This window comes from Somniosus microcephalus, chromosome 17 (assembly GCF_052327205.1).
Source record: "Somniosus microcephalus isolate GS21.2 chromosome 17, FLI_Smic_1.0, whole genome shotgun sequence".
Taxonomy (NCBI): domain Eukaryota; kingdom Metazoa; phylum Chordata; class Chondrichthyes; order Squaliformes; family Somniosidae; genus Somniosus; species Somniosus microcephalus.
The window spans coordinates 32,192,946-32,206,622 of record NC_141003.1 but is presented as its reverse complement, the minus strand read 5'-3'; the positions used below and the strand labels follow the sequence as shown (position 1 = coordinate 32,206,622).

At 42.8% G+C, this 13,677-nt stretch overlaps 1 protein-coding gene across 3 annotated transcripts in view; it reads left to right on the top strand.

The window, feature by feature from the left end:
• The window catches only part of LOC147105619 (copine-8), a 474,554-nt gene that overhangs the window by 361,606 nt on the left and 99,271 nt on the right, over window positions 1-13,677 (top strand). For all 3 annotated transcript variants that reach the window (XM_086010162.1, XM_086010161.1, XM_086010163.1), the window contains one exon: window positions 1,465-1,526. In XM_086010162.1, coding sequence (XP_085866288.1) covers window positions 1,465-1,526 — 62 coding nt within the window. The remainder of the gene's footprint in view (window positions 1-1,464; window positions 1,527-13,677) is intronic.

Below are 13,677 nucleotides of genomic sequence, written 5' to 3'. Positions count from 1 at the left end.
TTTTGCAAATTGGCTGCCGCATTTCCTACATTCCAAACAGTACTTCGGGAGCACTTCATTGGCTGCACAGCATTTTGAAAGGTCCCGAGGTCATGAAAGGCACTACATAAATGCAAGCTCTTTCTCTCTTTCTTTTCTTTCTTTCCCATTGATTTCAATTGAAAAGGAAATCAGGCATGTTGTAAAACGGGCGGCCGATTCGCCATTGCCCGTTTTGCACTACTGCCCAAGATCAATTTCACCCCCAGTTAGTTCAAAGATAGAATATTACATATTGTAGCACTAAGCTAAGCATTTTCCCCTTATAAGAACTCAAGTTTTGTAAGCAACTAACTATGCTAACTGATGTTAAAGTAAGAAAAACAGACTGGTGCAACTACTGTAACTGGAATAGAAAGAAGAAACATTGGCCTGGGTTTTGCGTTCGGCGGCGTACCCACGGAGTACACCACCAGCATCCAAATAGAATGCGCACTTACCTGATGGGAACCCTCCGTCACAGACTTGCTGTTTGACACCGCGTATTAAAGGACAGCGTAATGGCCCACAGATCCCAGGGGTACAGCGTGTCCGGAAGCGTATCTGGGATCACGTGGGCCAGTGCTCCAATCAGGAAACAGAAGCAACATGTATTTGGAGAATTGATCTTTGAAGCTTTCTCTGAGAAAGAATAAAAGGAAAAAAAAACAGGAAAAGAATAAATAAATCCAAGGGAAAGAGTTCTGCTACATTCCCATTTCTTTTAAAGAAACACAAATTTAACAACATCTACTAAGTTATTACTGTAGATGATTCTGTGTGTATGCCTGTCAATTTGTGCTAATATTCCACATTTTCTCTGGGTGCCGTCCCAAATGAGACGCTCAGGTTCTACAACTTTATACGATCCTGGATGTCATCTAATTGAAATAAAAAAGCATTAACAAAAATTCCAATACAATAATAAAGCATCAGATGAAGATTCGGGTATCCCCTCACACTGTGAAAATAGGCCCTGTGCCTGTTTCCACCAGCCTTAAAATTTTCGTACTTAATTGCTGGGCAGTTGGTGGGCAGTGAGCTCAACTCTGCGCCAGCAATTAGGTTTTCAGTGTTGGTGCGGATGGTTTGTCAAGTTGGAACTTGGCAGATCGCAAGTTCGGGGTTTAGCGCATGATCAAGGGCATGCGGAAATCCCGAAGTTGCTGTCCGTTTCAAAAGCTCAGAGTACGGCGTCATACCCACCGCAAATTCTGGCCAATTTTTTTAAAAACAACCCAGTAACCATTCTCTGGCACCACTTTATAATGTAATGTGTTTATATTTCCACATTAATGAAAAGACATATATTTCCTGTTTAAACTGTCGCTCTTGCTTCATGGGTTCGCCAAGAGGGTGGTGTGGAGTGCTTGGCGTCTGTTTTCGATTTGCATTGTAATACTTTTTCATGAGACAAAACAGTTGCATTTCTCGTTTTTTTTCTAGGTAACGTTGCTTTCCTTTGCAGTTGAAACTGAGAGCACTTTCCTTGATTACATTAGAGGAGGGTGAGTATTTAAGTTGTTCTGCATAATTCTTGCATATAGCGCACAACACCTTCAATGTGAATGTCACACATTAAATCTGTATGTTACCGTTTAATGATTGGCTTAAACCAGGAAAACCTTTTCAGATAACAATTATGATTATCAGATAACAATTATGATTTACTCCGATATCTGACTACTGCCGCTACTAATCAAGAATGAGAAACCAAACTACCACAAAGCTAACCAATCAGATCGTTCCAAACAAAGTGATTTTGGTGGTCGTGTTACTTTCCTATCTGCTCTTCATACCCCTAATTTAGCAATGAAAACATTGCTAAACCTAGCCTTAAATTTACCCATTGTAAACGGGCTGTCCACTGTTTCTGGGGCATAGAGTTTGAGTTCTGCTCCATTGCCAGAGCTAGCAATATAAAGCATATTGTCACTCTGAAATATGTCAGAAGGCACTGGAGCATGGATTAACAATGATCAACATCATGGGACTTATATTTAGAATTTATAACAGTTTAATAATTATATGCTATTCTGCACTTGATTGAACTTACATAGTCTGGAATGATTGAAATAAATGATCTGGATGAAAATACCAGACAATATTTTCCATTCAACACAATAGTACCATCTCTGTTTGTGGAAATATTAATATGTTTTCAGGTTCAACGCCTGGAGAGTATATTGAAGCATTTGCCATTATGACATTCTTTGGCTTCCCTGTCACAATGATATGAAGTTATCATCAATGCTTTGCAAGGAGATAGGTTCTTCAGGAGAGGAATGGGTTCACTATATTAACTGCAAACTACCTGATTTTCTTTCATTCGGTGGACCAAACAAGCTGATTATTAACTGAAATAAAAGCTATGAAAAAAAACTTGTTAATTTAAAAAAGCCATAGATTCCCAGTTCCAATATGTGAGAAGTTCAGGGATATCTTCATTTGAAAAAAAAAACCTTCCAATTGACTTGCTAATTTAAAACTTTGGTGCAGGTTTTGTAAATTGGTGTTCTCAGAGCAGAACTTTGCACAATGCAAGTGTACATCAAGAATTCATGTGCGCTTCCCCACACAACACACAGGCTGCGATTTCGCCTACCGAGGCGGGTCCGGGGCTGCCGGTGTCGGTAGCGCGGTCTCAGCCCGCTGTCTGCTCCATCCCGCTCCGTTGAAGTGATTTTACGATGGTTGGGCTTGTTAAGCCCGCCCTGTGGGGTTCCCAGTCCAATTGAAGGAAGCGGGTCTGATGACGTTATTTGATGACACGTCATCAGCCGGTTTCCTTAAAGGGGCCATATCCAAGTTAACTTTGACAGTTCTGCTGTCAGTGTTCTACAGCATTGAGGTGCTGCAAACACTGACAAGCACAGCACAAAGGTGCACGGCTGTACCCAGGCTCTCCCATGACTCCTTCCATATGCTTATGGAGGGAGTCACAGCACGCAGGAAGGTCCTCTTCCCTTCCCATGGGCAGAAGAGACCTTCCCAGGAGACCAACGTAGCCTGGTTGCACATTGCAGAGGAGGGCACAAGCAGGGATGTCGTCAGGAGGACCAGGCTGCAGTGGCGCAAACCTTTTAATGGTCTCAGTAGATCACGAAATGCTACTGCAAAGCCACACTCAACCTCATCCTGCTGTGCCACTCATCACATCCCCATCACTCTGCCTTCCCTACCCTACTCCTGTACACCCTTACACCAACTTACCTTGCACCTCCACCCATTCCTCTCTATCTATATTATCACTTCCCCCTCACACTCACCCGCATCCTACTGCAAGCATACCAACTAACAACACACAAGGGTAGGCACTTGTGTGTTTTAGCCAATGTCCATGTGAAGTTTCTGTTAATGTGCGTGGAGCACATTAAAGTGAAGCGAAGGGGACTGACTGTGCCAAATAAGGTGAGATCAGCCCATCACACGCAGCCCTAAGCGTGCTGCCTTCACAAAATGTGGGTATTGTGTAAAAAATTAATTGTAAAGAACAATGCAGTCCTTGAAATGAAAGCATAGATAAGTAAGGATTTGAAGTAAGGGAAGGTTCCTCAAATATATATTGCCCAGCAACTTCGAGGTTAAAAACATAATGGCCCAGAAATTCGGACCGGAGGCTTTCCGCGGGTGCAAGCCTCCGACCTGCACTTACCTAGCGCGCCGGCCGTTGAGCTGTGGGCCTGCGTGGGATTCCGACCCTGGGCTTGCTCCAACTGCCGGCGCGCAGTGCTTGCGTATCCCAGGGGCGCAGTTAGTTCGATGCGTCTCCTGGGATCACGTGGGCCATGGAGAGCCAATGGTAGCAGGGAAATGCCCATTCATAAAATTGACAGGAAGAGCTGTCAAAACTAAATACTATAAGCCCCAAAACATCACTAAAACTTCAAATACATTTTTTTAAATCACATTTTTAAAATAACTATAAATTACATAAAATAACTATTTTAAACAATAATTTAAATTTTTGAAAAAAATAATTACATTTTCTAACAGGGCTAAAAATAAACTTACCTTTCTTTAAAGTATTTGAAAATAATAAACCTGTGGAAAAAATATTTTAATTTTAATTAATTCACCACTTACCTTGTTAAAAGCATGCACAAAACCGGCACTTCCATTGGGCCTACGGGTGAGTACCCCGTGCGTACTCACCCGTGGAGACCCGAATTTCTGGGCCATTAACTATTTGCGGAAAATGTTATTGCACAAGATTGTGTTTTCTGCTGAAATTATGTTTTGCATCAGTGAACTGTACCTTCCCATCCCAGTTCAAATTAAATGTACATTGAAAACCAATCAAGCAAAATGCAATATTGCGCCTTAATAGATGTTAACCTTCAGGTGTAATTTTGGTGGTGACAGTGCAGACCATATAAAACAATTATGTGGCGAGATTTTACCCGCTGCTGTGTCACAAGCAATTTTACGGATTGATTTGTTTAATTTATCTAGCAGAAACCTGGAAAAATATTTCTGTAATTGGAAATCGTTTTTCTGTTACATATCCAATAGATTTAGGAACAACAGATAGGGTATTTACCTTTTTTGCTACTGACTGTCAGTTTAGTTAAGTAATCAAATCTCTTTCACATAGAACGTGTTTGCTGTACAATGGTATGTGCTCGTCAGTCACCACTTATGGATGAATAACAAAGGAATAATATGATTTAGCTTCAGCTGTGTCCTCATTTAGTTGTTGAAATACAGATTTTGCGTTGAAGAAACATGGCATACATTCATTCTCTACTGTGAAATTCTCATTAGTGATTAAACTGAGAAGATGAACAAAGTGGTTGTAAAAACGCAAATCATATCGTTTCCGGCGCAGGTCATCAAAATGTATTACATTTTATTAGCATCTTAATGACCTTATAATTAACACAAAAAGGGGATGTATCTACTGTTTAAAATATTTTTGAATCCATTGATTCATTTAACCAGAATTTAGTTCTCAAAGACCCAGATAAGAAAGAGTGTACCCTTGGCCCACAGACTAGGAAAGACAACGACGTGAATTGTTCAAAAAGAAGGGGTAATGAAAAAGCAAGCTAAATTGTTAGATTGGGTGGCTAAAGGAAAGCTCAAGGAAAACCAAAGATGGTTCAAGTGATTTATGGAAATGGAGCAGGATGCATACAAAATATGTAAAGTAAGCTGAAGTGCTGATGTTGTGGCCCAGAAATTCCGTTCACAGCCCTCCCGCGGGCGGAGGGCTGCGATTTGGAAAAATCGCCGCCTGGACCGGAGGGCTCCCGGGAGGCGCAGAGTTCCGTTGCTGTGCCTCTTCAAACTGCCGGTGTGCAGGGCCTGCGTATCCCAGGGGCGCAGGTAGTTCGCAGCGTCCCTGGAATCACGTGGGCAATGGGGAGCCAATCGGAGCAGGGAATCTCCATTCATAGATTTGACAGGAAGACCTGTCAAACCTATGAATAGAGATCAACCCAAAACATAAGTAAAACTTCAAATAAATTTTTTTTTAAATCACATTTTTAAAGTGACTATATAAATTACATATAACTATTTTAAACAAAAATTTAAAATTTTTGAAAAAAATAATTAAAGTTTTTAACGGGGCTAAAAATAAACTTACCTTTAAAGTATTTTTAAATGATAAATCAGTGGAAATTTTTTTTTTTTTTACTTCAACTCTTAGCCTGGTAAAAGCAGGTGCAAGAATTGTAAGTGTTTTCTGTGGGGCGGAAGGTCTTAAAAAAACGGGACTCTCCACCCGCAGAGGCCGTGCTCCCGGGCAGGCGGGGGATCTGTCAAGAGCTTTCTTGACAGATCGGAAATGTCGGTTTCCAGTGCATGTGCAGTGCATGCCTGAAACCGGCATTTCCGTTGGCCCTATGGGTGAGTACACAGCGCGTACCCACCCGTAGGGACCGGAATTTCTGCCTCGTTGTTTTCTTTGTATATTTTTTAATCTTTGGTTATAATTTGCAACTCCCTATTTTTCATCTGTGGCCTGCTGCTTGCTGCAGTGCTAGTTGCCACACCAAATTTTTGACATAGAAACATAGAAGGTAGGAGCAGGAGTAGGCCATTCGGCCCCTCGAGCCTGTTCCGCCATTTAATGAGATCATGGTTGATCATCCAAATTCAGTACCCTGTCCCTGCTTTCTCCCCATATCCCTTGATCCCTTTAGCCTTAAGAAATATATCTAACTCCTTCTTGAATATATTTAATAAGTTGGCCTCAACTGCCTTCTGTGGTAGAGAATTCCACAGGTTCACCACTCTCTGGGTGAAGAAATTCCTCCTCATCTCAGTCCTAAATGGCTCATCCCTTATCCTTAGACTATGACCCCTGGTTCTGGACTCCCCCGCCATCGGGAACATCCTTCCTGCATCTAGTCTGTCTAGTCTTAGAATTTTATAAGTTTCAATGAGATCCCCTCTCATTCTTCTAAACTCTAGCAAATATAAGCCTAATCGACTCAATCTCTCTTCATCCGTCATTCCTGCCATCCCAGGTATCAGTCTGGTGAATCTTTGCTGCACTCCTTCCTCAGATAAGGCGACCAAAACTGCACACAATACTCAAGGTGTGGTCTCACCAAGGCCCTGTACAATTGCAGCAAGACATCCTTGCTCCTGTACTCGAATCCTCTCGCTATGAAGGCCAACATACCATTTGCCTTCTTAACCGCCTGTTGCACCTACATGCTTACCTTCAGCGACTGGTGCACAAGGACACCCAGGCCTTGTTGCACTTCCCCTTTTCCCAATCTATTGCCGTTCAGATAATAATCTGTCTTCCTGTTTTTGCCACATCAGGGGTTAGGTAGGGTCAGGAGAGCTGACACTGGGAGACCAGTCAGATGTTGAATTTACAAAATCTATTTGTTTAACCCCAGATTAAAGGCATGTTCATCATTTTCCCAATTTAGGCGCTTGAGAAGTGTGAAAACATCATTATTTTTTTCACACGACTTATGACTGGCTTGTTTTATGCTGTTAATGCTTTTTAATCTGTGAACCATAACGGAAGGAAACAGTCCACAAGATGCCATTTTGATTGGTGGATGTTAAAATATTAAATAAATAGTTATTAAAGAACGTGGATGATTCATTAATGACTGTGATTGGGTGAAACACCTACAGCTGTACTAAAAATGAGGGTAGAAGTTAATATGTTGGAAGCGGCAATATACATTGTGAAGTCCATCCTTTAACAGTGCAACCTCGCACATTCCAATTTGGGCAGCCCAAGGCCTCCGCCTTTGTTCCTTGAGTAGAGTATACCATCAGTAGTATCGGCAGGGAGATGTAGTATCTCCTTTACTGATCTTTTTATTAGTTGGTCTAGTTTGCTGAGTGTATTCTGAGATGCCTCGGTTAGAATAAGGTGATAGTATATACGTAGAATCATGTGTGTTTTTAGGATTTTGAGCTTCTGGGTTGGCTTGAGCTCGACCTTCCTCAGGCTCTCTATTCACATACTGAGTTTTACGGACCACTTGTCCTCCGTGACTCCTGCCCATGGGTCAGTTCGAGGTCTGAGGTACTTTTCTAGTTCCCCTGGACGGATTTGCTCACCGAGCTTCCGTTGATCTTCCAGTTCTCTTTGCAGTTGTATAGGAGCATCTTCCTGGAGCAACTGAAGTGGAAGGCAGCTGTCCATCCACCTACTAGCAATGCTATCTTCTGAGAGAGAAAAACCTCTCTGAATCCCAAAACCAATCAAGCAATCTCTAGGAGATTGCAGTTGCTCGCAATTCATCACAATCACCACTAACATGCAACCTACCTCTCCTATAATTGGAAATGTCTTCCTCTCAAGAACTTGTCAAGCTCTCTTTTAAAGGACTGTGAAATCTTACCACATCTTGGCAGTTTGTTCCAAAGGGCGATGATTCTGTAATTTCCCTGAAAACAAATAGTTTCTGGCATCTAACCTGATGCTTTCCATATGGATTTTAAAGGCATGGGGCTATAAATTTGTTATAGCCAAGGAATGGGCTGTGTTAGGACAAAAGATGGTGAATTAGCACCAGGCAAAAATGCTCTAGACTGCACGCAAAATTCGTCCTCACTGCTCAATAAAATGATTGGAGTCTTAAATCAAGTCTAAAAACCCAAGATCATTAGCATTACACTTAACGGCTGGACCAATATCGGGTGCAGTCTAATCGCAACTCATGATTGCCACAGGCTATTTTCACTACTTAAATGGGAGGTTAATTGATGAAGCAGCACCTCATTCTCAGCATTGTTGGCTGTGCAGCTGCCTCAACAACCATAAGAAGGAGGATAAGGAGAAGGAGCACTTATTTACAAGTGTTCATGGCAGATTGCCACCCCAGGGAGAGCGCCCGCAGGTTTTTCCATGAAGCTTTGGAGGCATTGGTTTTAGCACTGGAGAGAAGGCAAGCAGGCCTGTACCCACCAACTGGAAGGAGGCCCTCGCCACAAGCCTCCCGCACCATGTGGAGGGAGGTGGCACACCACATCATGGACCACCAGTCCGGAAGCCCAATTGTTTGGCTGCCTCTTCCCTCCCTCCTGTTCCTAGTCTTCTTCCTCCTCATCCTCCTCCCTCTGCATACATGTTCCGTCTTTCTCGCTGCCTACGCTCCCTCTGCTGTAGATCCTGGAGGGTGAGGTGGCATGCCAGTACAGCCCCCATTAATCTTACCAAGTGTTGCAGTTTGAATCTTTGAAGAATAAATGTAGCTACTTTGTACTTGCCACAAGACTCCTGATACAAAAGAACCTTGAAATTACTCAATGAAACTGTTGCAGTAGCTGAAACTAAGAAAAAGCCACTGAAACTGTACTAATCTGACAGATGCGAGTGATTACTGATGATCCTTTAAATAACGTTCCTGCAGCCGGCTTCCTGGTGCTGCACGCCAGCTTTCCCTGTCTGTGTTTACTCCAGGTGATAAGGTAAGTGGCTAAAAACACTTTGGGAAATCTGGCGTTCAGTGAGCATTGCACACTCACTGACGTCACGATCTCCCTGGTGTTGAGGTCCCCGGTGATAGCTTTTACCAGCAGCACTATGGGGGGGCGGGGGTGGTCGCGATTTGGCATGCAGTGCTGGATTTGCCTCGTCCTGTTGGTACTGGTCTCAATGCCATATTAACGTTATCTACTGGCGCTAATGGGCGGCGCTAAGGGGACAAATTTTTCACCCATGGTCTCTAATCCTACTACCTATATCCACTTTAAATAACCTGTCTAACCTGTCTGTAACTGGTAGTTTTGTCATTTAACAACTTAAATCATATCCCTCTAAGCCTGTGTTTCTTCAAAGTAAATAGCCTCAACTCTTGGAACCTATGCTCATAACTAACAGCTTTAAGATTCAGCATCATCTTGGTCCTTGTTTACTCCCTCTCCAGATCCTCAATATCCTTCACCATGTATAGAGATGAAAAGTCACAGTGGGGGCAATTTTCCACTTTACATGTAATACAGCTCCATTCTAGTTTGCACTGCTTTAAGACCCGCCAGTATTCCAAGTGCTAATAACACACAATTTTCATGTCTAGTCTTACTTGCATAATGATTCACAATTCCAGGTGCAAATTCCGCTGGTTCCAGGAATTACACCACTGGTAGGAGACGAAAATTGCATGCAAGTCAAATTCAAAGGGATGGGGATAATTAAAGAAAAGTGTCACAAGGAAGGAGACAAAGATCTGGAAAGCTTCTGGAGAGCATTAAAAGGCATCTCAACCCAACAAGCTTTGCCAAGGCGAAAGGGGTATGGGATTAAGAAGGTGCAGGCCAGGATGAAGGAAAATGGATTGTAGGGGCAGGCATGAATTAGTAGACAAATGACAGTACATTTAGCCTCCTCTTTGATTGCATCTGAAGTCTAGTTGATGCTGCATTAGCTTCCTACAAGGAGAGTTTTCCTCTGTGACACTCAACACCACCATCCTACAGGCCAGCACTGCAGCATGCCTGCAAGAAGGTGCATTCAAGTTACAGGCCACAGATGTCTATTACTGTACTCGCACATGTGAAAGTTGTATGCTATATGGTAGCCACTGGTATCCTTTCAGCAGATGGCACACCTTGGCAATCTCTTCTCAGCTGATCCAGATTTTGAGAAGGTAGGTTACTACAGTCATTCCCAGGTAGGTTTGCCAGGGCCTGCAGAAATGGTTAGTGGCATCTTGACAGGAGCAACCAAACAGGAAACACTGGCTTCTGATATACCTTCGTTTATGCCGTACCATGTGAAGTATTACTTGCTGTGATTGGGAGGCCTCTGAAGAACTTTCCAGTGTAATGCTTAGACGGGCATTCACGTATCATTGTGATGCCGCCAGGAGGTCTGCTGACAAGGCCGTCATTGGGTAAAGCAGCATCTACCAACAATGTCAAGTGAGGTTTGCTACGCCTCTCTGCAGAAGTTGAGATGAAAGTGCAGGTGTGAGCAGGAGGGCCCAGATCAGCCCTCAGGCAGCCTGACCTGTCTGGCATCTTTCTGCTGCTGCCCTTTGCCTCCAAATATGTCACATCAAAGGAATCCCAGTGACAAATCCTCTGCTGTCATGACAAAATAAATAATAAACTGCACCTGGCACTCATGAAAGCCTAACTGTCATCTGGGAACAAAATAAAAAGAAGGGCCTTTAAAATGCTTAATATACTTACTTTGAAAGTGTATGGGGCTTTTAAATGCCCTCTTGCCTGCAGGTCCATCTGAGACCTTGTCCACAGCCAAATTTCACTGGGGTGCTGGAGGTTCTGTGTCCAGCTTGCCCTGGGCCAAAAATAGCACAAAGCCCTTAAACAGCCTCTTTTTGATATGGTATGAAGCTCTCGCCTGTTTCCAGTGGGGGCTTCAGATAGATGCCCACCCCAGGCTCGACCTGCATGGCGCTGAGCAGGAATTTGGCAGTTCTGCCGTATTTTAGTTCCTGATCCGTCTCACTGCTGCTTGAAATCAGTACATCAGTAGTAGGGAAAATGCTAGAATCTATTATTAAGGATGTGCTAACAGGGCACTTAGAAAATAATAATAGGATTGGGCAGAGTCAACACGGATTTATGAAAGGGAAATCGTGTTTGCCGAATCTGTTAGAATTTTTTGAGGTTGTAACTAGCAGAATAGATAAGGGGGAGCCAGTGGATGTGGTGTATTTGGATTTTCAGAAGGCATTCGATAAGGTGCCACACAAGAGGTTATTAAACAAAATTAGGGCTCATGGGATTGGGGGTAATACACTAGCATGGATTGAGGATTGGTTAACGGACAGAAAACAGAATAGGAATAAACAGGTCATTTTCTGGTTGGCAGGCTGTAACTAGTGGGGTATCGCAAGGATCAGTGCTTGGGCCTCAGCTATTTGCAATCTACATCAATGATTTGGATGAGGGGAGCAAATGTAATATATCCAAGTTTGCTGATGATACAAAGCTGGGTGGGAATGTAAGTTGTGAGGAGGATGCAAGGAGGCTTCGAGGGGATATAAACATGCTAAGTGAGTGGGCAAGAACATGGCAAGTGGAATATAACATGGAGAAATGTGAAGTTATCCACTTTGGTAGGAAATGTTGGTGTTCAGAGGGACTTGGGTGTCCTTGTACACAAATCACTGAAAGTTAACATGCATTTTCAGCAAGCAATTAGGAAAGCAAATGATATGTTGACCTTTATTACAAGAGGATTTGAGTATAAGTGTAAAGATGTCTTACTGCAATTATATAGGGCCCTGGTGAGACCACATCTGGAGTATTGGTCTCCTTACCTAAGGAAGGATAGACTTGCCATAGAGGGAGTGCAATGAAGGTTCACCAGACTGGTTCCTGGGATGGGAGGAGTGTCCTATTAGGACAGATTGAGTAGACTAGGCCTATATTCTCTAGAGTTTAGAAGAATGAGAGGTGATCTCATTGAAACATACAAAATTCTTATAGGGCTTGACAGGGTAGATGCAGGGAGGATGTTTCCCCTGGCTGGAGAGTCTAGAATCAGGGGTCACAGTCTCAGAATAAGGGGTCGGCCATTTAGGACTGAGATGAGGAGAAATTTCTTCACTCAGAGGGTGGTGAATCTTTGGAATTCTCTACCCCAAATGGCTGTGGAGGCTCAGTCATTGAGTATATTCAAGACAGATATTGATAGATTTTTGAATATTAAGGGAATCAAGGGATATGGGGATAGCGCAGGAAAGTGGAGATGAGGTAGAAGATCAGCCATGATCTTATTGAATGGCGGAGCATGCTGGAAGGGCCAAATGGCCTACTCCTGCTCTTATTTCTTATGTTCTTATGAAATCTGGGCAGTAGCAAGATGCAAATCGTCTCCAGTATTTCAAGTATGGGTGTACCAGAGCCTTGTACAATCTTAGTACCCTTTGTTTTGTCCTTAGTGGTCCTAGCAATACAATTTAACATCCTATTTTCTTTCCTTATACCCACCTCACATTACCCTAACACCTTAATGAGTTATTTAAAATCAGATTACTCACAGGTGGGGGATTAGACACTCTGATTTAAAAATACTTATTTTTTTGTGACAAACCTATTTCCAGCTGTATTCATAAAACTGCACCAAATTACCATTCTTAAATATATCAAGGAATATTTTTTTAATGCAAATTTTTTTCCATAGAAATTACGTTCTAAATCACTGCTAGATTGCGCTGGTTCATGGCAGATTTTACATTCAGTGATATGCAAATGAGTGAGTGGAAACTTGAGCAAAAATATCACTTCTGGAAACTAGTGCAATTTTGAGCGCAATTTGCGTCAGTATTGCTGATTACGCCCAAAGTGAATACTCTACCCCATAGAAGTTAAAGTATATATTCTTCCCATTTTCTTTTGTTAACTTAATCAGGTTCCTGAGTCCTCATAATAACTGTTGATGAGCAGTTCTAGTAATTTGTTGCAACTTACTCCAACCTTTTATATAATAATAATAACAATAATAATCAACTTTATTGTCATTGTTAGTGCACAAGTGCAGTACAACGAAATGTAGGCTTGCGGCTCCCGAGAGTGTACATTTAGATTAAGACATTTAAGCATTCAACATTCATTTGGCTTGCAATACATTAACATAAACATAACCATAATAAAGTGCATTGGCAGATGTGCAGGCTTTAGAGTTTATTTGTGGAGTTCAGTAGGATGACAGCCCTGGGAAAGAAGCTGTTCCTAAATCTGGTCGTTCGGGTGCGAATGCATCTGTAGCATCTCCCAGATGGCAGGAGGGCGAACAGACTGTGGCTGGTGTGGGTAGGGTCTTTGATGATGGTCCGTGACCTCCGTAAACAGCGTTTCTGGTATATGTGCTCTATGGTCGGTAGCCGGGTGCCGGTAATGCGTTAGGCAGTTTTGACTACCCGCTGCAGGGCTTTCCGGTCATAGTAGCTACAGCTGCCATACCATACTGTGATACAGTTCGTCAGGATGCTCTCTATTGTGCAGTGGTAAAAGTTAGAGAGGATCAGGGGTGACAGGTTACATCCCTTCAGCCTCCTTAGGAAATATAGGCGCTGCTGGGCCTTCTTCACCAGAGAGGAGGTATTGCGGGACCAGGAGAGGTCTTCCGTGATGTGGACTCCGAGGAACTTAAAGCTGTCCACCCTTTCCACCACAGCCCCATGGATGTGGATGGGGGTGTGACTTCCGCCTTTAGACTTCCTGAGGTCCACAATGATTTCTGTAGTTTTTCACTAA